This window comes from Populus trichocarpa, chromosome 9 (assembly GCF_000002775.5).
Source record: "Populus trichocarpa isolate Nisqually-1 chromosome 9, P.trichocarpa_v4.1, whole genome shotgun sequence".
NCBI lineage: Eukaryota > Viridiplantae > Streptophyta > Magnoliopsida > Malpighiales > Salicaceae > Populus > Populus trichocarpa.
This window is the reverse complement of record NC_037293.2, coordinates 12,515,882-12,538,470: the sequence shown is the minus strand read 5'-3', so window position 1 is coordinate 12,538,470 and position 22,589 is coordinate 12,515,882. Positions and strand designations below refer to the sequence as shown.

The window sequence follows — 22,589 nt, the reverse complement described above, 5'->3', positions numbered from 1 at the left end:
TAAAATAAAAATATCATATTTGTTTTTCTAGTTAAGTTACATTTTTAACTATTATCTAAAGTGTAATTAAACTTATAAAATTAGTCGGGTCAACCTCACACAATTTAAAATTTTTATTTTATTATAAAACATTTTTGTAATATCTAAATAATTTTTTTATATTTAAATTAATTAATTTTACCCGTAACACAGTGCAAACAACAATGTAGTTGACTCCGAAATTAACTTTTCTTTCTTTCATTTTATATATATTTTGAGATTTTAAGGTTTTAATCTGAAAAGTGTGTTATGAAAACTGATAAGTAATAGTTTGATGGTGTAAATTACAGGCACGTGTAATTATTTTCTGCGAGGATTTGTCATGTTTTGTTATTAGATTAGAGTTAGCTAAATACATGTTCTTCAAAGAATGCTTTTATATAGCCAACAAAAAAAAATCCACTCCTATATTTAAAGGTAAATTAAAATATTAAAATCAACATTAATTATTAAATCTATCTACATCAAGTAGAAAAATTAGTCTTATCAATTTAATTTAAAATATCCTCTATTATTGAATAGAAAAATAAATAAAACCAAGTAAATTATTTGCAAATAACTAACACAAAATTATTATTATTATTATTACGTTTTTCTATCAAATCCTACCTCGTATTGGGCTTTTGTTTTTTTATATAAAAAAGTTCAAAGCTTTACCGGGCTATATTGGCAAAGACTGGCCTTTTATTTCCAGAGCAGACTCCACCAGGAAAGCTCAGCTCACTAAACATTATCTACAGAATTTCTCTCTATTATTATCCTATCCCAAATCGTAAGAAATGCAATAGCAGTAGCCATGGCATCCCACGCAACACTCACAGCATCTCAACCAACGCTCCATTCTCTCCTCTCTCCACTTCCCTCTAATCATTCCTCATTCCATGGCGTCTCCGTTAGTCTCCCACTTCAATCTTTTTCTTTCTCTCTCGCTGCCAAGACTGCTACCAAGAAGAAAGCTGCTGCTGCTGTCCTTAATGGCACCTCCAATGGTCTGCCTCTCTCTCCTTTTTAAATTAGAGAAAAAGAGTAAATGCGCGTGCTTGGTTTTTGTTTTTGGTTAATGGGTTTTCTCTATTGAATTTGTTTTTTGATGGGTTCTGTCTTAACTGCATTATGATTTTGGCCTTGCTGAGTTCATGTATGTTTACTATATTTGTTATTTTTTGTTCTTTGATGTTTAATCTTCGAAAATTAACTGCAAATGTTGTTGTTTTCAATTTCCTGTTGAAATTATTTAGTTTCAAGCTTGAAATTAGGTGATGAATGCATTCCTGAGACTTCAGTGAGCTAATTTATTGTGTTTTTGTTGCTTCATTTCTGAGAAGTTTGAATTTTTAACTTCCCAAGTTAGATAATCATGGCAAATTTTACTATTATTGAAGTTTGCATTGTGCTCTAAATAGGTTCTACAGCTGTGAATGTTCATGTTACTGGTCTTACTACAGGGGTGAGTGTTCTTGGCCTTTAACTTCCATCATACTTGGACTTGAATACAGGTTGCTTTCCATATTCTGATATATTTTTTTGAAAACTCACGACTTTTTACTAGGATTACTATGGTGATACAACAAATGGATGCACTTCAACAGGTAGGACTTGAAAGCACTGCATTTGCAGCAAAGTGTTTCGGTTTTGGTTCTTAAATTGTTTCGATTAATGCATATACAATCATGATGCTTGACTGCCTTTTTCAAATTCAGATAACAGGATCACATACTAATCCTAACAATATAACACATGGTGCCCCTAAGGATGAAATCTGTCATGCGGATGATCTAGGAAGCATTGTTGCTAACACTGATTTGTGTTGCCTTTCTGTATTTTCATTTGGTTTTTATGGGCTCCTGTGAACTAGTTAACTTATCCTTGCATAATTTTTGGTAATGCAGGAGTGGTAGAGGCAGAAATAGTGGATGATCAGGTAATGTTTGAATATTTAAGCATAATGTTTTTTTCTTTTGTCCTGTTAAAAGGATGCCCCTTTCCTTTCCTTGATTGGAAGCATGGTTTATGTTCTTATTTCAGATCAACTCAGTTTTGGAGCTCTAACAAAAAAAAATTAAAAATGCAGATACCATTGATTGGTTTTGACACTCTGATTGGAAGCGGTTTTGAGATCGATGAGCTCGAGGATGACCTTGGAAGGCGTAAGTTCGTATCCCAGTTTCACTTTCAATCTTGATATCTCTGTGGTTGACACCCAGTGCACCATGGAGGCATACAACTTTTGCAACATCAATGTTGTTACCTGTCAAACTTAGCTTCCTATTAAAAATTATTACCTGTGTTTGTCTAGAAGCAGGTTTTTACATCTTTATGTTCGTTGCAAGCATGACAAACAATCTGTCTGTTGTGTGAGGAGGGACGCGTGCAGGACACAGTAGATGAAACTAACTTTTAAATGCTTGTGAATTTGCCCTTTTCTATCATTTTACAGTATCATGGGCAACTATTTCTATATATGAAAACTTAAAAATTTGTGCGTAGCATTCTTAGCTTTGTGCATGCAACGTTCATACCCGTGTCTGCTTGTGTGTTTGCACACGTGCATAACATGTAACCTCTTTGTTTTTTTACTGCAGTTACTGCTGTTCCAAAAAAACGTACTTCTAGAACAAAGAAGCGGATTCGTAAAAACGTTTGGAAAAGAAAGGCATCTTCTGCAGCATTAAAAGCCTTATCGTTAGCAAAATCTATTTACACTGGCAAATCGAAAAGTTTTTTGAGCAACAAGTTGAAAAACGAGTAGATGAAGAAACGTTGCAGATCCATAAAAGCTATCCAACAGATTCTACAAACTACATTTTGATGGGAGAAATGTATCTAGAAATGAGATAATTTGTTGATGTACTGGAGAGAACAAATCCTGTGTATCATGTATTATCATGTCCTTTATTTATATCCCTTCTGTCTTTGTAACCTTTCTCAGAGGAAATTTTCTTGAACAAAATCAATGTCAATTCTCTTGGTTTTTTTTGCTTCAACTTCTACTGGATGCAGCTGGTTTGCTAATTAATGTCACTGGTTTCTAAAATGCCTGCTGTGTTTTCCAGCTCAAATTCATCTGCTCAATATTTGCTTGTGTCAATAATGAAATCTGACCATCTGATGTGGTCAATAACAACAGGTTTTCCCTTTGTAGGAGGTTGTCAAAATACCTAAAAGGCAAAGAAAAATGAAAGAAGAAACCTCGTCTCGTTTAAGTCCCTGTAGAATATTTTTTTGTCTCTATCGAGTCCTTGGAGTATTAAAAAATTCTCAATTAAGTTTTTTAGCCAAACTCTCCACAAATGTTTCCTACAAACAACGTCATTATTACAAAAACTAAAGCACAACTTGGATGAATTCATAAATGAATATGGAAGGAGATACTCAATTGAGAATATCAGAAAATATAGGGACCTTTTTTTGCAGCTTTCGTTTTCCGCTCTCTTCTAGTCTAGATCAGAATCATCAGAAACACTAGCAAACTAAAGACGGCCTCATAGAAAGTTCCTTATATTATTATTAAACTCGTTTTAGTATGACAGCCGACAGGTTAACCTCTCATCAGAGTCAGGCTAGATTTTATAAAAATAAATATATAAAAAATTAATTAGTATAATTGTATGATAAGTTCAGAAACCTAGATTATTACGTGGCTCAATCAATTAATTAAAACTTATTATTTCTTTTGAAAAAAAATATATTTTTAAAGTAATATATTGTTTTGATGTTTTTAACAAATTCGGATAAACTTGATTGATCTAGATTTTACACGGGAGAACCTTGAATGACTCTTACACCCGGTCCCACTAAAAAATCATCATCATTTTCACCTAAAAACTCAAAATCAACGGTCAGAATCTTCTTTCCTCGACAACTCCACTTGATTCCCATCCCACGTTAACATTTCCAAGCAAAGCCAGCCAGCCCCCTTAATCCTTATAAGCCAGGCAAAGCAGCTAGAGCCCACACCATCTCTCCCTCTCCCACACTGCATCGGTGCTGCATATCTTGCTCAGTAAGCTAATAAATATATCTCGTAATCCCTAATTTAATATCCAAGACTATCAACACTGCCGTCTCTTCGATTGAAATTGCTAACCAGTTGATGATTTCAGGTGGTAATTAGGAGTGCTCACGATGGCGACGGCAATTGGTTCTGCAGCAAGACGAGTAGTTCTTAGAAGGTTTTCGAGTGGTGGTAAAGTGCTTGGCGAAGAGGAAAAGGCTGCAGAAAATGTTTACATTAAGGTAATATAAATAAATAAAAGAAAAACCCAGCATTTATTTTTTACAGTTTTTGCCTTTGGTTTTTGTTTTGCAAACTTATCAATTTTATTTTTGATATTGTCCTGAAAAGTTCCTTTTTTTCTTTTGCTATAACGAAGAAAATCTGTCATTTTGTGTGTGTGCAATTTAGTCCTAAATAAGGCTTGCTTGTAGTGATAGTAGCGGAATTGGTGGATTTGGGATTTTGATTATGTTACGATCTAAGAAGAATAGAGAACCAGCCTCTTGTAACAGAAAAAATTTGTTAGTTCGTTGGAAATGGGGTGTAAACAATGCCTGTTGGGTTGAATGCTAGCTTAATAATTATTATTAGACCACCTTATTGTAAACTGTTTTCGTTGTGGGGTATCGTGAAAGACTGAAACTGATATTTGTTGTGTTCTGTATGTTGGTGGATTGCTCGAGTTAGTGTTTGTTTCGCATTTTCGGTTTGCGGGTTGTAGTTATTAGTGGGTGGGATTTTTTAAATTGCATGTATTGGAATTAAAATGTTTTCAATTTTGGTAGTGCATGAGGATTAGATGCTTGTTGGGAATATTTTGCACCCCCTAGTGCTTGTCAGAAAGTTGTATAGGAATGTCATTTCTAGGAAAATTGAGGTAAAAGAGAGTGAAACAAGAGGAAATTAGTTTTCGGGCAACTGTTTGATTTACCAGAAAAGTTGTGGCAAAAACAATCTAAAAGCTTATTATTCTACATTTTCTAGTAAAAAGGGCAAATTCAATTTTAGGGGAAGTTTGTCCTGTGGGAAATGGTTAGTAGCGTATTCAACCTGTGACAGTAAGCAAATAGAAAGTGAGGAAGTATGGTTGAAATTCTATTGAAAATGAAACCTTTTCTGAAAAGTTTGTTTGTACAATTAAGATGTTCATTCAGCTCCAGCACACAGCTGTGGGACAAAACACACTAGTGATGCTTGACTTTTGTGTTTTTCTTATATTTGTAAAATATGAATAAAGTTGAAAGTGCTTTGTTTAAATGCCAAAAATTGATATTCTCTTTTTGTAATTATAAGAAATTGAAAAGGCCATCATCCCTATCTTTACAGTTTGATTGAAAAAAAAAGCGCCAACCTTTAAACTTGCAACTTGGTAAACTGACATGTATGCGGTGTTGAACTGTTAGTTATCAATCCTATTAGATTTTAGTGCCTGATTACCTTTGTTGGCTCTTAACCGCTAACTCATTTGATGCAATTATGAACAGCTTTCTTGCATTGACATCACCTTGCCTTCCTTTTTGAGAGAGAGAAATCATATGGGAACACAAAAAAAAAAGCTTTCATACGAGTTCTATGTGGCATTTGAGCCATTTTTTCAGGAAAGGATTGATTAGGTGAATGGTCTGTTAGGGGAAATTGTCTCTTCGAATCTTACCATCTTCTATGTTTTAATTGATGGGATGATGCATTGATTTAAAGCATCCAAATTTATGCACCAATTATGGATAAAAAATGGTTAATTTCAAAATGAGTGATGACTTTTGGTGGTACAGTTTTCATTGGAATAGTACATTATTTCAACTCATTCTTGTAGGCAGCAATCTTGCTGTTGTAAGTTCAAATTATTATCTTTACCTATTATTTCTGTCAAGAACTGTGCTTCCCTATTATTTAACCAGATGAGAGAAAGAGATGGGACTTGGGAGGGCATTTTATTAAGATGTGTATGACACCAAAAGAGTTAAAGAAGAACCCTGTGTGTATGTTATTGTTGTTTTTTGCGCCAAAGCAATTGAGTATCTTGCCTGTACTGAAATCATAATAAATGTCATTATGTCTGATTGGTGCCCTGGTAAAACTGATTAAATATTTTTATCTTTATCTACTTTATTATCTAGTAGTTTTACAGCATTTTAATGAAAGGATAGCTGATTTCTTAGGACTTCTACTTCTTTTCATATAGCTTATGATGCAGTACATTGTTTTGGCTTTTGCAGAAAGTTGAGCAAGAAAAACTGGAGAAACTTGCACGCAAGGTATGGTTACAACACATTTTCTTTTGAACTTTGTTATTGCCATCGTATGTGCTATTATCAGAATAGAATACATCTTTCGGACTTCTTGATTATTTTTTTCAAGCATTTAATATTACCTCTTGGGTTTGGGGTACTTTTACAGGGGTAAAAATTCACCCCTTTCAGCTTTCTCAGAAAAGATACTATATCGGCTGCACTGTTGTTTAATTAGGTTTTCTTGGATGGAACTGTATCAATTCCTTGAAGCTCAAACTTGTTTATTTTATTCAGGGTCCTAAACCCGAGGAGACAACTGCCTCAGGCTCAGGTGCGGCACCAGCTGATGTCAAAGCAAGCACCGCTGCTTCCTCAACACCACCAGGATCATCCACTGAAAAAGTATCAACTGACAAATACCGGAATTATGCAGTTGTAGCTGGTACTATTACAGCTCTTGGTGCTCTGGGATGGTATCTCAAATCTGGTGGGAAGAAGCAAGAGGAAGTACGGGACTGATGCCATTGTGTTTTGTGAAGAATGAAAAGAATGAAGGAGGCATCACTTTTTAGTTGCTTCTACCACCCTTGGAGTCATGGTAGTAGCTACCAATAAGCAGGATTTTGCACACGATGTGCTTGGATACATTACACCCTTGAATATAATTTTCAAGGGAAGTGGTAAAAGAATTTCATTCAAAAGTGATATCAGGATCGTTAATAACAAAATGAACCAATTTTCTTGTGAGATGCTAGCTTTTTCTTTCATGGCGTTTACTTGATGAATCATGAGAGCGATGATGTTATTATGGATCGAACTAACAGGGATGGTGTTGTTGAAGATGTTAATGATGTTATTGTTATGGGGGATGAAAACCATAACCTCAATGTTATAATGTATTGTATGGTCAATTGAATGGCAACTAATCAGGGTTTTCACCATAGTTAAAGCAAGATTTTTATGGACAAACCAACGAGGATGAAGACTTAATAAATCTGAATATTATTATGGATCGAGCCAATAGAAATAAGGTTGTTGAAGATGTTAATGGTATGATTGCTATGGATAACGAAAACCATGAACTTAATGTTGTAATAGATCGCCATGTTGAGGATGTTTAATTCAATGCTGATATTGAAATGGAGTTTGCACATGTTTTATTAGAGCGAGAGATAAGAATTATTATGTATCAAAGCCAATACGCATGAGGTTGTTCAAGATGCTACGAAGGCTGTAGTTTGGACCTCCTAAACCACTCCCCAGAATCATAATCTTTGAGTTCCCACACACGCAGACACTCATGAAATCGTTCAACACTACCTGCATCCACGTGGAGATAACAAAGGCGTTTCGCGGCACAAACCAAGAACTCCGAGATGGGGACACTGCCAGTCTTTCGGCAAGTTTATCGAGCGGCATTGACCAGAATTCACATTTGGATCGTAAGCTATGATTGTAAAGTGACAGGCAAGCCAATGCATAATCTCATTGTAGACTATTGCTAGCAAGTATAACATATACAGTCTAACAATACGAGGGCATGACATTAACATCAGCCCATTGCTTGCGGCTAACACTTTGATGGATTGATTTTGTGGGTGTACTTCACATGTCAGAAATTCCAAGGAAAAACCTCGAGGTTTAAAGTCGGGATGGTTTTTGAACGTTAGACGAGGAGCCATATCTTTGGCAGAAATCTCACCACCTCCATTATACATGTAGCAGAAGAGAAGGTCCCATGCTGGTGATAAACTCTCCTTCTTTAGCTGAGCCAAAAAGGAGGTGACAAGATAAGGATCGGAGATCACTGAAAGCCATCGCTTGGATACACACTTGAACTTGAATATAGATTAATTCAATGGAAGTCTTAAAAGAATTTCCATCAAAACCCCATCTGGGATTTCAGAATTATCAATAACAAAATAGGTTGTTGTCCTTGTTATTCCCTTCATCTTGCTGAATTCTCTACCATCCCTTTTGCTCTCCATAACCTATTCTGCAAGAAGAAAAACACTCTTACTTCTGTCCTGGTTCCTGTCCTCTGGATCAGTTCGATCTTAAATTTCTGATGACGAACAAACGGAGGACTTCTTATCACAAGACAACAGCAGGAGTTTGCTTGAATAATTGAGTTTAACCAGTTCAACTGTCCTTTAATTTAATATAAAACTTAACTTGTATTAAATCCAGATCAACAAGTCACTAGATTAATTTGTTGGATTGAGCCCAGTTCCATAACTCTAATTTGTCCCTTGGTTTAATAATTCTTCCTTCGAATTTCAACAAGAAATTTAATCTTAATTAATACATAAATTAATTTAAAAATATCCTTATCGTTGAATAAAAAAAGAATTTTATCATAACCAGAAAACTTAAAGGATTGTGATTTTTTTTTTCGAAAATAAAAAACAAAAACACTTGTAATTCCATGTCTTCACCACTTCTACAGATTTTGGTTATTGTAGCTAAAGAAACAAGACATTTGGTGGTTGAATTTGCTTGCAAGTATTAGCAACAACCACTAGCTTGCCAGCAGCTTACATGAATCACGCAAAAGCAAAGACAAGTGCAAGAAAAGTTGTGGGCCGGCCAACAATTTGTCACGAAAACAGCAGGGTTGGAACACACCTTCCATAATTTTTTATTTTGAAGATTTTGTCTTTCTTTTGCCTAGCTTCTTCTCTACAGAGAATTGAGTTTGCTCTTAAGTAATTAGTCATTTAAGTAAAAGATCAGAACATTATAATTTCTATTTTTATAGTAGAATTTGACAACAATTTGTGATTCATGAACTAAGCCTCTTTTAATAAGTAATTTATCAGGTAAACTTGACTATCATCTAAGACCCGATTTTTTTATGCTGAAAAATTGTTGAACATTGAACATAGCATTTGTTTCTCAACCAGTAGTTATGAACATGGTTATAAGATTCAGCCAAGTCTAATTGATCAACTTGATAATTTATTAATTTGGGGTCTGTTTAGACGGGATAAATGAAAAGAATTGTTTTTTTTTTTTATTAAAATAATATTTTTTTAATTTTTTTTTTAAATCTGAATTAATTCAAATTAACTTACTTGTGATATGCAGATCTTAAATTGGGTCTCGTTTTGGATATATCCTACACAAATATCAAAGGATAAGTTCTGGCATTAAAGTAAAGCAATATAAAAAAGTAGCATGATTGTCCGCAAATTAAGATCATGTCATCATCATTGATGATATTAGCGAGGATCCATTTCTTTCTCTCTCTCTTTTTATCTCTTGAATCAATTACGTGGGTGCCAAGCACGCCCATAATATTCTCATAAGAACTAATCCACATGTTTTCTTTCACTCATATACTTCTTTTTTTCCTCACGTTAATCTATACTGTATGCTTAACAATTTTTAACGAGTGATGAAAAGATAACAAGCTATTAGAGCTTATACTATATAGTATTTATATTAAAAAAACATAGATTCGGGTTGACCCGACGACCTAATATCCGAGTCGTTCTTGGGTGTTTAATAACTATGTACAAACCTTTTAACTCGATGAGCACAAAAGGGGCATAATGGCTATGAAATCTAACGACACATTCAAGAACTTGCAAGATGTCATACTCACGCGACTCCTACCCGCATATCTATGGCATTTATTCACATCTACTTCAAGAAGAGGATGCCAACTAAGGCAAGGTTTGATTTCACCATTGCCAAAACAAACAAGTCTTGCATTGTTGGAGAAACTCATATCTAGGTTTTTGCTGGTTCAACAAGCAAAGACTATCAACTGTTGAACAATATTGCTTCTTCATCAGCAAGAAAAGTGATTTTTAATTTCATGGTAATTTCTAGGTAGAGTTCAGTCAAGTCTGACAATGGAAGTAACAGGGAGGGAGAGCAAAAATCTTCATCTTTACCATGGCCATGGCCATATTTTACTGCTGTTACTTGATTCATGCGCTGATTCATAGACATTAACATACCAAGGGTAGAGTTTTTTTTACAGCAAGCTTGAGCCAGGCCCCCTTGCCCCCACTCTTCTCAAAAAGCCTACAGGGCCGCTTCAATTCCCCCGGAGAAAGCTCAGCTATCTCTGAAAAAAATGTGATTTTTTTTGGCTGTCAAAGACAAGAAGAGGCCACAGCCACAGCTATCCCTGCAAAGAATTTATTGACCCACCATAATCAAACCCTTCTACTTCAAGCTACTAATTAATCACCCTTTTAATTACCTTTCCCTTTTTTCTATACAATCAATTTATTTCCCACCAAATCCTCTCTCTCTCTCTCTCTATCTAGTATCTACTTTGCTTCTTCAATTCTCAAGAGAGAGAAATATTAAAAAAAGAGAGAAAGAAAGAATACATGAACTTTTTTTCTTTGCGAGAGTTAATGATTCTCACGTCCCTCAAAGAAAGAAAGTCTATTCCTTCAATATAACTCCACAAATCTCTTTCTGTGAAGACTTCTTTCAACAACAAATCTTATTTTGTTAAAGAAAAGACTTGAAAAATCGAGAAAAGCACTTCCTTTTCTTGTTTTTTATTAATATTTCAAGGAAGAAAAGATTGGACCTTTTCTTTGCCAGCCATGACTGAAGTCCTTCACTCCCCTTCACATTTCCCTTCTTCTCCTTCACCAACTTCCTCCTCCTCCTCCTCCTCCTCCTCCTCCGTGACTTGTATACCCCCACAATCTCCTTTAACACAAGATGGCATTGATGAAGATGACGAGGAGTTGGTGAAGCAAAGAGAAAAGAATCAAAGGGATCAGATTTCTTTACTAGCTCTTCTTGTGGCACTTTTCAGGAAGTCTCTAGTGGCTTGCAAGAGTGATAGAAGGGAACTTTGTGCTAGCATGGAGATTGGTTGGCCAACCAATGTGCGCCATGTGGCTCATGTTACCTTTGATAGGTTTAATGGGTTCTTGGGTTTGCCTGTTGAGTTCGAACCCGAAGTCCCCAGGAGGCCTCCCAGTGCTAGGTAGGTACATTGTGTTCTTTGATCGAAATGAAATTGCGGGTTTTCTTTATTTTTATCCTTCTTGTGTTTTTTATGGTTATTTCAATCCTTGGCACTGTTAAGTTTCTTTTTTTGGCAAGTTATTGTTTCTTTGATTTGTTCTTTGGTTTCTGCAAATGCAGTTCTCATAAACGTGGACTTTTTAGCAGTTAATTGGTGAAAGCTCCCTTTTGTATGTTGTAATGTTTTCCAGCTTGTTGTACCCAAGTGATGGATTCAATCTTGTGGTTCTATTGCCTTATCCAGTCTTGAAATTGTGGATTTTCTTATAACTAATTTAAGGTTCTTTGGTCCTTTTTTCGCCTCCATTGAAGTTTGATGTTTTTGCGAAGTTCCATTTTCTGGGAAAAGAGAGAGAGAGAAGAATTCAACTGTAAAGTTTTGCAGCAGAAACAATTTCTGGAAGCAATAAGTATTAAAGAGATTCAACTGAAAAGCTTTGTAGTAATAAACAAATAGGAGAAATTGACCTTTAAATTTTGCTCTTTCCCATTTTTTATATTGGTGCTAGTTGGAATCATGGATCTGAGCACATAAACAACCATCAGCTATATCAAATATTGAAAGCATTATCTGATATTTTATTGTAAAATATTGGAGCTTTTTAGTTCCATTTATGTTAACTCCCCAAGTTTGGGGAGAAGTGGCAGACCACTCCTCTTTCCCGTCTTATTTTGATGCATTATATTCTTGGAATGAGGAGTAGCTGCTGGCCAGCTATTTGAATCCACATAAGTTGGACTTTTCCATGTAAATACCACAACCTTTTCAACTTAGTTCTGCATGGATTGACGCATAGAAATCGCTTCACGGACCTTTGTACAAATGCTTAATTTCTGGAACCAAGTTTCATTTGTTTAAGGGAGTATATGTTCCATACTCAGCCTTCATAGAAAGTCAGAATGCCCAATTTGTTTGCGCCAGCCCTTGCGATGAAATTATTTTATCTCAATTCCCCAAACATTATAAGTTAACCAATTTAATATTCTCAAACTCTACTTAAACTTTTGATTCCACTACGGCATTCATTTGTTCTAACTGCTGCTGATGGAAGTCTTGTTTCCCTCTTGATTATCGAATTGAATTCTGTTTGTTTCGTGTTAGTGATATAAATTAGAAAATGATTGTTATTCACAACTTGACTATTACAGATGAACTGAAGCCCCCTTTCTTGATCACTTGCACTGGTGCCTTGGTTATGGTTGTAGTTGTATGTGTGTAATCACAAACTCCCCACTTGATCAGTTTGCGAGACAGACGCACTCCAGGATTTAACATGTTGAATGTTCTGTTTCACTGCTAGTTTAAACAAACCACCTATGGCACCGAAGCTGTGTTTTTAAGTTATTCCTGTCTACTGAGCTCTACATCATGCCAATTAAAAGCAGTTAGCTATTTTAACTTGTACAATTGCTGCCTCGCTCTTTGCCTATTAATTTGATATTTTTTTTCATTATGCAGCGCAACTGTTTTTGGAGTTTCCACAGAATCTATGCAGTTGTCATATGACTCAAGAGGGAACAGCGTGCCAACAATTCTCTTGCTAATGCAAAGACGCTTGTATGCTCATGGAGGCTTGCAGGTACATCACCTTGTCATTTTTCTCTGTTAGCATCATTATGCTGACTCCAGAGATGGGGAAATTGTCTGATTTAGGTATCTTGGGGCTTGTTTTAATTTTAATTAGTTGGATTTCATTTTATTTTGATTATGGTCATCATCAAATTATTAATTGTTGCATTCAGGCGGAAGGGATTTTCAGAATTGCTGCAGAAAACAGTCAGGAGGAGTATGTTAGGGAGCAACTGAATGGTGGGGTGGTACCAGAAGGGGTTGATGTACATTGTCTGGCAGGACTTATCAAGGTATAGCAACATAAATTACTCTCGGATCATTTCCCCATTATGCACCTGCTTGAGTTATGAATTATCACACATTTAATAGTGAAGAAAATTACATATTCATTGTAAGGCGAATTGAACTGGTTAGTGCTACACTGAAGATAGTGAAACAAGGAAAAAAAATGGAAGAAATGCTGCCATGTGTAGATCACACATATAACATCCTTGTAAGCTGTGTTTGTTATAATTAAGCTGACAGAAAAAAATTGTAAGCAACAATCAATTCTTTTTCTTGGCGGGGAGCAAAAGTAGAGGAAAATTGTATAAGGCTCGACAAAATTAAATTAACCTTTATTCTAAAAGTTTATGGACCTGTAAATTTGTGATGATCTAGTTATCATATCTATCCTGTGTCAATTGCTGGATGCTATCTTACTGGTATGAGTTACTTGTTTATGTTGCATAAATTCATGCTATTTGCAGTTCAAAAAACTCAACTTCTTACATAATTATTTTCTGAAAGTCATTTCAATAAAGCTGGATCTACGGCACTTCATCATTAAGCTTTTCGGTGAAGATTGCTTACAACCATGGGTCCTGCAATTCTTTTGTGCCACCATTACCAGCCTGATTTCTAGCTTCAGTTCCACATATTCTCTGTCGCCAAATGCTGCACTGTGGCTGCCCCATTTCACTGCCATCATCTCATCTGCAATCCAGTTTCTTTGAACATATCATCTGTCTTCTGTGCTTAGACTGGGGTTCCATCTGTAGAAAGTGTTCCTTTTTTGTCTCAGCATTGACTTCTTTTTTCTTTTTTTTTTGCTTTCAACACATGGCTATACTGACTTGAAGGCATCTGTTTGTCTAGGCTTGGTTTAGAGAGCTTCCAACAGGGGTTCTGGATTCATTATCGCCTGAACAAGTAATAGAATGTCGAACTGAAGAGGATTGTGCTAATCTTGCAAGAAATCTGCCTCCAACAGAAGCTGCTCTATTAGATTGGGCGATCAATCTGATGGCTGATGTTGTCCAACAAGAACACCTGAACAAGATGAATGCACACAACGTAGCCACAGTTTTTGCACCGAACATGACTCAAGTACATGTCTATTGTTATTTGGACGTTCCTGAACTTCAATGATTTTTCTTGTTTATCTAAGATCTGATTTTTACATGCTGTTTGTTGCATCCAAATGATTTGTCTTGCTTTTCTTTAGATTAGAGCCTATTTTGATTTCAGGGAAGCTAATAGTAGTGAAACTCTCACTTTCCTTTTCAATCTCTTCTTCGATTATGTCCGTAGATGCTACATGCTAGTACTCTGCCATGTAAGAGCACAGCAAATGGACCAGCCAGAGACTTAGTTACTAACGGTATTTTGATGGGGCAATTGTTGGTGTGCTGATTCGCCCTTTGTCTTAATTTTGTTGCAGATGGCAGATCCTCTGACTGCCTTAATGTATGCTGTCCAAGTGATGAATTTCCTCAAGACCCTTATCCTAAGGACACTGCGAGAGAGAGAAGATTCTGTGGTGGATTCGTCACCTTCTTCACGTCTTGAGCCATTTGATGAGAACGGTCACGAGAGCCCTTCGCTGTCCTGTGCCGAAGGTAGAGAAAATGAAAATGAAACAATTGAGCGAGCCTTCATGGCTAAAGAACCTGTTGTAGAAAGTTCCCACAACTCCAGTCAAAACAATTTCATAGCTGATGAAGAAGACCTAAGTTATGCAACCTCTGTTGACAAGCTAATTGCCAGTGGAGATCATTCCTGTGAGACGGCTACCGAGGTTGACTTAGTCAATGACACATACAGTCGTAGAGTTAAGGCCGGAGTTCAAGCAGGTACCCGAAAGAACAGTGCTGGCCAATCAAGTAATTCCAGTCTCAGAAAAAGTCCTGGAAAATTTAGCAGGCAGTCATCTGTACTTCATTTAACACCGCCTACTAACAAGACTCGAGGAATTAGTAGCTTTATAGAGTCAAGGTCGGAGCGTATTGAAGCTTGGCGATGAAGGGTGTCCAAAAGTAGTTTTGTCCCAACTGATTCTTCAAAAAAGGAGGATATGTATCTTTGATTTGGAAAGAATGAGTACGTTTGTTATTGTTCACATAAGGTTTCTGTGTGCTTGGTGGTTTCCCAATTTGATGGATGACATTGGTGTGGAACTAACATCTTCTACTTAAAATTACAGCCTCATTTCTTTAACAATTGAGTAACATTGATGTTAGCTTTGTTAGTCTTCTGCAATTATCATCTTGGATCTTTCCCCCTTCCCTTTTTTTTCTTTCCATTTCAGAATCGAACATTGTCTTTTATACCATCTTTTAGTTGCTGAAAACTTTTGTTTTTGTCCCCATTTATATTTGGACGTAGTCCTTATGGCTGTAGATTTAGCAGCTACTTGTACTAGAATCAGAATATCCAGATTTTAGATGTGGCGCTGCTTCTGAAAAGCCACTGAACCAGTAAAATGTTGCGGCAAAAAAACACACACGACTATGGCACTCTACGGTTAGAACAGGAGCTACTTGCCTAGTGATTGGCACTATAATGCCCTGTCATTATATGTCAAGATGTACTGTATCAAGCTGAAGATAGGCTTTTTAAAAGTGAAGGATAACAGCCAATCATTTCCTGGAACAGGATTGGACATGTGCAAAGATCCAGTGGGAATATTCCAAGAGCTGCTGGCTGTAAAGATTACAGTAACATAGGGTCTTTGTTACGGTTTCCTGTGTTTAGTTCAGGTTGATAAATGATAAATCCATAGCTCACAAGCACATAGATTTTGTGTAACAGGGTCAGCTGATTGGAGCTTAATCATGGAGATTAGTGAGTGGTGATGATGTTAACAAAGGCAATGGACTAGTGAATTGATGTTCACAGGACTTCCCTAAAGATCGTGTCCACAGCCCATCTTACGTGTGGCTAACAATCTGACCTAAATCTACAATAAATACAGACCAAGATAGAAGGGATTAATGTCAATGAATTGATGTATTACTGCTCATCACGGTAGTGCATGATCAAAACCAATGATTCTTATCATACTTTTGTGCCCTTTATGATGAAAATCACACTGACAAGATAGATGCTCAAGGTGGTGAGAAGAAACAGGAAAAAAAAGGAAATATATATATTATACGCAGAGATAATGGACTGGTGAAGATGTGTGGTGATTGAAGATATTGACCAGCCAGATCAACATCAGTATAGTCTGTACAGCTAAATAGCACTATCAGACACCATGCTGTGATTGAAATTTGGATAAAAACCGCCTTGTTCAACGAACCCAAGAAAAGGCTCCGGTCCCTCTTTCCCCATGTCATGGAGTAGTAATATTGAAAGTTATTATAATCCTCCCGATTTAGTAGCACACGCTGCAATTAACTCTGATAATTTGTTGAAGTATTTTTTTATAAAAAAATATATTAAATAATATTTTTTATTTTTAAAAAATTATTTTTAATATTAACATATCAAAATAATTAAAAACACCAAAAAATTTAATTTAAGATAAAAAATAAATATTTTTGAAATACAAAAATAATCTATCTCTTTTAATGTTTTGAAAAGAGTGTGGAATCAGAGATAAGAGAGGGCTTTTTCTTATTATATGCTCCGTTGTCCACTGAATCTCCCAATAAATCAAATGAAGAGAAAGAAAGAAGTTTTTCCTAAAATTCAAACCCTAGCAATAGAGGGTTCTGATTGGACTATTAAATGCCATATATAAATTTTCAAAAATATTAATTCGACTATAGTAAAATCAAAGTTTTATTTAAGGTAAAAAAAACCATGCTTGCTCGAATTTAGGACAAAGAAAAGTGACAGATTTTTTAAGGTAGTTCTTGGCTGGTTACTATTTTAAAACAGAAAAAATAGATATAAGAAGAAAGAGGATAACAATTAGATTATCTTAGACATTGATTTATTCTATGTTTATCGCTTCAATCCAAATTATCTCATGGATTTATTTTATATATATTTTTTTATCTCCAAACATGTTTTCATCCAAAAGCTATCTAAATTCCAAATACTCTCTCTTTTTACTTAAATTGCTTCATATTATTTCCACCACACTTCATATTTTTTGTATCTTTCCTTGACCGATTGAAGTTTATCTCCTCATCAATTTTTATTTTGAGATTTTTTGGAGAGGTAAATTCGGTAAAATATAATTTAATATCTATTTATTTAATACTGGGATTTTTCAAGAATTGAATTAAGTTTGCATGCATACATTTATTTATGACCACCAAATTTCGAGCTGGCTTCAAAACCACCCGTCCTTATTCCTCTCCAATGGAAGAGATGCTCTATGCCCTAACCAAACGAACAAGAAGCATCATCTCTTGATTTTTTTTTCAACCCCCACGCCATTCTCGTGTTTCCTTATCTCCCTCTTTCTCTCTACCCCCCACCAAGAAAAAAGAAAGCTCATCTTCTTTATACTACTAGACTAGATTGAGGGAGCCAAAACCTAGCTATGGCTGCCTGTGGAAGGCTCCAACATATATTTGAAAAACCATTGCCAGAAAACCCTACACTGCTTGAATCCCTCTCATCATGGAACCAAATCAAGCCTGTAAAACCAATGGAGCCATCCTCCTTAACTGAGATATTCGGTGAGCTTCATTTCAAGGAGGATCCTCAAACACCTTCTTCTTCTTTATTGGCAACTTCATCGTTCCTAGATTTGAACTCGGAAGCCAGAACAACAAGACTCGACAAGAATGATAGCGTGGAGGTCAAGAAGAGCCCATCAATATTGGACTCTGTCTCGAGCACCGCCCTGAAGAATCATCAGTACACAGGTTGTCATAAGAATGGTGATAACTTTTCTCGAATGAATTATGAGAGCTTGCAACTATGTACCGAAGGGCTTGGTTTTGAAAGTTCTGATGATGTTGAAGACTTTAAGAATGATATAAATGATGACTGGCGATACCAGGAGAAAGTAAGAATCACAAGGCGTTCTGTATCAGAGGATCTCAGCAGGCCAAGATCAGGTGGAAGGGCATTCCCCCCGCCAATTTCATGTATCGGAAGGAGTGGAAAGCCTCAGGTTATCTTTAAGTCTTATAGGCATGATGGTAGGTTTGTCCTTAAAGAAGTGAGGATGCCTACCTTGGAGTTTCTGCGTGCATGTAGAGAGGATGGGAGGTTGACCCTGCAGTTTGTTCATCCCAATGATGAAATCACTGATGAAGGAGATGAGGAAGAAGTTGAAGAAGACTATGAAGATGATTCGCAGGAAGAATCTGATGAGGAAAAAGGCAACGATGATGACGATGGATGAAAAGAAGGCCGAAAGAAGCGGTCATGAAAGTCAATGACAGTTTCTTTGGTAGGAACACTTTTGCTTTCCAGTTTAAAAAAAACACACAGCTTCTGCTTTTGTGGTCCGGTTACAAATAAGTAAAGTAAGAGAAGGCAGATAGCTTAACAATCTATACTAAATCCCCTTTTCTGCTCCTTTGAACTTCTATATTTCTTCTGTTCCCCTTCAATATCCATTTCCTTCTTGCACCTAACAATTTTCAGATCATTTCAAGAATGGAAATCTCCCTCTACAATTTTAGTGTATTTTGTTCTTGGATCATCAACCATCTTCAAGATAATGCAAAGCAAATTTAGTTGGATGAATAAGAATTAGTATCAGCAATCTCTGATTCGAAACTCTCAGTTTCTCATTCATTTTGTCTCCTATTACAAGTAGTCACCACTGCCTTAAACAAATAATGAAATGCTCTATAAAACATGTCATTTGGGTTCTAGTTCTATCACTATCACTTCAAATGAGTGGCAACTAAAAAACCACATAATGAAATGCCTATCATTCAACTAGAAAGAGAGTTTGAGTAAAAGGTCACATCAAATATAAATGTTTTGAAGGCAAAAATACTATGCATGGTTGTAGCCTAATTGATGCTCTTGGATGGTTTTAATATAAAGATCTCAAAATCATCGAAAAACACCTAAAGAGCCCAAACCTGCACTTGTGTAAAGCATGCATTACCAAACACTAGAAATAAACCAAACCCCACTTGTAGCCATATTCTTGGGTATCCAGTCTGTCATCTAACAGAAACCTGCTTATATATGATGGCCCCAAAATCCAGTAACACGCTAACACCTGGCTAATTCATTGGGCCATCCTGGATTCCAGAGCTGACTGTCAAGACAGCAAAATCAAGTGCTAATCTAAACAAGACAAAAATGTTACAAGCAGATTACGTATGGAAATGAGAACAAGGAAAAAAAGAAGTTAAAAGCAGATAAAGAGTGAATTTGGAACTTCAAAGTAGCTGTTATATGCTTGTATTACTTAAAGATAGCTAGCACTCTAAATCATGAATTACACTGGTTCAGCTTTACTCAAATAGTCAAATAAGAATATGGCAGTACCAGAACGAACAAAGAATTAAAATTGACTTTCACCTCAATAACTTCAGTCACCTTCTTCAGTAGTTGGAAGATGGAAAGTGTAGATTGTGACTGATATATACAAGCCTCATCTCTTTTCATTTTGGTGGGGGGGATGGGGCAAGTAGAAATGAAGAAGTTTCAAGACTGTGATGGCATGCGTAACCAAAACTATACCTTTACTGGAAGACTGTGGACAACAATACCTATTTAATTTCTAACTTTCCTTCTGCATGTAACTACATGAAAGACATAGTCCTGTATCTTAGCTATTCTTAACTAAGAAAACAGTAAACAATACACGCTTCAGCTTACGACTGCTAAAGTGTAAAATGATCTGTGTCAATTGACATTGATTGCTCAGTGCACATCTAGACAAAAGAAAAGGAGAAAGCACGTCATAAAGAACCGACCTGAATCCAAAATAATACAAGTTTTGGCGCCAGACACATTCGATGTGATCCAGAATAGATTCTTGGTGCAAGCTTTTTCCTACATGAAAGATGTTGAGAGAGAAAGACTTCCAGAAACATGTTGGATTGGGAATATTCCAGGGATGGGAACAGAAGATTCCTTCAAAAAAGCCTGACACATGGCAAGACTAACACCCCAAATCCAAAGGAACTAAATATGTTTATATCTTGCAAAAAAGCTATGTGGAGCAAATTGAAACGTCCAAGTAGCTGCAAGTCTAAATTTGTGGCTTTGATACTAGAAAAGCTCTACCAATCACTCGAGTATGATTGCCAAGAAGTTGGCATGGTTTAGCTCATTAGAACTTAGGAGGAATACATGACAAAAATCTATCTAAACACTATCTAAAATCATGTGCGTGATTTCTTCCTCATGGGCAATGATTTCAGGCTACCAGGCATGGATATCAAGATGACAAAATGTGAAGGTGATGAACACTTGGGACCACTCTATCATTTTGCATTATTGTATAAAAATTATGGCATGTATTGACGTAGCAATTTTCCAGGAATGGATTCTAGTGGATTGCGACAGATACATGTAAAAAAAAAAACTCTACAACAAAGTAAAAAGAAAAGGAAAAGGAACAGGAGGTAATTGAGCGATGTTTTATGAACCACAGTACGTAAGGAGCTCAAGTCAATGTGCCCAAGCACTTGCCTTTTGATATTTTGTTCAAGCTCGAATTTCATCTAATGTTACCCACCCCTTTCTCTTGTTCATTCTAGAGATATAATTCATGGCAGGGGAAAAGTTTTAGAAAGAGTTTACAAGGAATTAATATATTAAATCACAATACCGGATTACTTCCATCTGATGTCAAAAGAACCTTGCATAAACCTGGACGCCAATCACGAAACACACCCCAACTATGTCTCTTTGACTTTATCTGCTCCAGATCAAACTTTGCAACAAGAACAGCTTCCTCTTTGTCATCAGCTGCTGCAACAATTTCCCTTGCTGGTCCTGTCAGTCAGATCATTTATATTAAGTTTTCTTTCACCATGGTTACATGTTCATTCGTATGACTAGTTTGCCCCGCAAATCAAATAATTGAACACCTGCTATAAAGGAGTTTCATAAATGTAATCCCGCTGTTTCCATGCTCTGTCTGGATTATTTCCTTTCCAATGCGGTTTGAAGCTACTACTGGTACCTGAATTGAATTTGTCAGGACATACATCAAAGACCTTTTTTATGGCAGCATTCCATAACAAATATCACACTGTGGAGATCTTGTGGGAATCTCAAGGCGATGATGGTATCTAAATAAAGCGGAACATACAACATCAAAGGTAAAATCCTTAGAGAAAGCGTGCATAAATAAGGATCAAAATAGAAAAAAACATGTTAGAATCAGCAAGACAAACCAAACATATAATACATTGCCAGTGTACCAGTACAGCAACTCACCAAATTAGCCACAGCATGACCCTGCATTACTCGTTTCCAGTGATCACGAGAATCAAGTCCTTGATCTTGAGGTTCAGAACCAATGGCGGCGGGGTACAATAATATCTCTGCATCCTGCAGTGCCATAGCCCGGGCTTCCTCTGGAAACCACTGATCCCAGAATATTGCTAATGTTTAAAAAATAAACAAAATCACCAGCTGCTTCAAACTTTCCATCATGTAATTACTTTATAGGAAAAATGACAAAATAGAAATAGTGCTCCTACTCGTTTCTGGATACCATAGCAAATAAAAAAGAAACCAGTGTGTGTGCGCGCGGCGTGTCCAGAAGAAAAGGCCCAAAAAGGTGAATGTTTCGTACCTTCTCCAGTCTTTGCAAATTTAGCTTAGAAAACCAGTTCAACTGGGAAATAAGTAATCTAGTTAATGCAAAATGACTTCAAATTTACTGGGTTCCAGAAAGTACAAAATTCAGATAGAGAATATCCAACAACCAACCCTGAAATCTTAGATTCAAATTTCACAGCTAGGCAACAATTTCACTTTCATTTTCTATAGCATGCTGCAACAAGAGACTAGTATCTTGGCAATCACTCAAAGCTGCTAGAAAAAAAACTCATATTTCATTTAAGCAGTGATGCCAATATTTCATTTCATTTGATCTTCTAAGTTGTCTTCATATTTAGCAAAGAGATATCAGCATAACCGCCCTACCTGAATGAGAATAATGTTTGCTCCCTTCTTGTGAGCAGCTCTAACCAACCTGAACAAAAGAGAATCCATTAGAATATGAAATTCAACAGAAAGCAAAATGGGGTTATTAATTTCGGAAAAAAAACAAAACATAAAAGTTTTTCTAGATACCAATTGACAAAACCCATTTGATGCATGAAAAAATTCCTTGTCAGTTCCCAAAAAGATTAGAACTTGGCCTCCTTTAAAATCCTACATAGAACAAATAGAAAAAAAGAAGGGGCCTTTCAGCGGTGGCATGGTGGAGAGTCATCGGTACAAGCGAATTGGAGGGCAGAGACCACCACTTCTCTTCCTTCTTTCACTTTATTCTCTGTTTTTGCTTAGAAGCAGCTTCTTCTTCCTTCATCATTGGTATCCTGTTCTAATCATGTTTTTAATTTTTTAATTATTGTTT

General features: G+C 36.1%; 4 protein-coding genes across 5 annotated transcripts; 3 read left to right on the top strand and 1 right to left on the bottom strand.

The window, feature by feature from the left end:
• Positions 1-738: 738 nt before the first annotated feature.
• Positions 739-3,016, top strand: LOC18102218 (superoxide dismutase [Cu-Zn], chloroplastic). Its single transcript, XM_006379300.3, has 6 exons — positions 739-1,028; positions 1,443-1,486; positions 1,589-1,628; positions 1,929-1,960; positions 2,111-2,186; positions 2,622-3,016. Exons 1-6 carry the CDS (start codon positions 836-838, stop codon positions 2,786-2,788), a joined length of 552 nt encoding a protein of 183 aa, XP_006379362.1. The 5' UTR covers positions 739-835; the 3' UTR covers positions 2,789-3,016.
• Positions 3,017-3,875: 859 nt separating this feature from the next.
• On the top strand, positions 3,876-7,014 carry LOC7460063 (uncharacterized protein At2g27730, mitochondrial). The gene is made up of 4 exons (XM_002312786.4): positions 3,876-4,042; positions 4,143-4,275; positions 6,253-6,291; positions 6,562-7,014. The coding sequence occupies exons 2-4, from the start codon at positions 4,165-4,167 to the stop codon at positions 6,784-6,786; spliced, it is 375 nt and encodes a 124-aa protein (XP_002312822.1). The 5' UTR covers positions 3,876-4,042; positions 4,143-4,164; the 3' UTR covers positions 6,787-7,014.
• Positions 7,015-10,359: 3,345 nt separating this feature from the next.
• Positions 10,360-15,350, top strand: LOC7474912 (rho GTPase-activating protein 5). Its single transcript, XM_002312787.4, has 5 exons — positions 10,360-11,236; positions 12,737-12,857; positions 13,021-13,140; positions 13,988-14,218; positions 14,553-15,350. The coding sequence occupies exons 1-5, from the start codon at positions 10,845-10,847 to the stop codon at positions 15,132-15,134; spliced, it is 1,446 nt and encodes a 481-aa protein (XP_002312823.1). The 5' UTR covers positions 10,360-10,844; the 3' UTR covers positions 15,135-15,350.
• A 5,321-nt stretch (positions 15,351-20,671) lies between these two features.
• Positions 20,672-22,559, bottom strand: LOC18102217 (N-carbamoylputrescine amidase). 2 transcript variants are annotated; one of them, XM_024609126.2, is made up of 5 exons: positions 22,304-22,559; positions 22,154-22,202; positions 21,440-21,589; positions 21,088-21,182; positions 20,672-20,992 (listed from the first exon to the last, which is right to left on the bottom strand). In XM_024609126.2, exons 1-5 carry the CDS (start codon positions 22,327-22,329, stop codon positions 20,962-20,964), a joined length of 351 nt encoding a protein of 116 aa, XP_024464894.1. In that variant the 5' UTR covers positions 22,330-22,559; the 3' UTR covers positions 20,672-20,961. The 2 variants fall into 2 exon arrangements, 1 of the variants encoding a protein (XP_024464894.1); XR_002983849.2 differs by having other exon boundaries at positions 20,844-20,992; positions 21,440-21,606; positions 22,304-22,557.
• Positions 22,560-22,589: the final 30 nt, after the last annotated feature.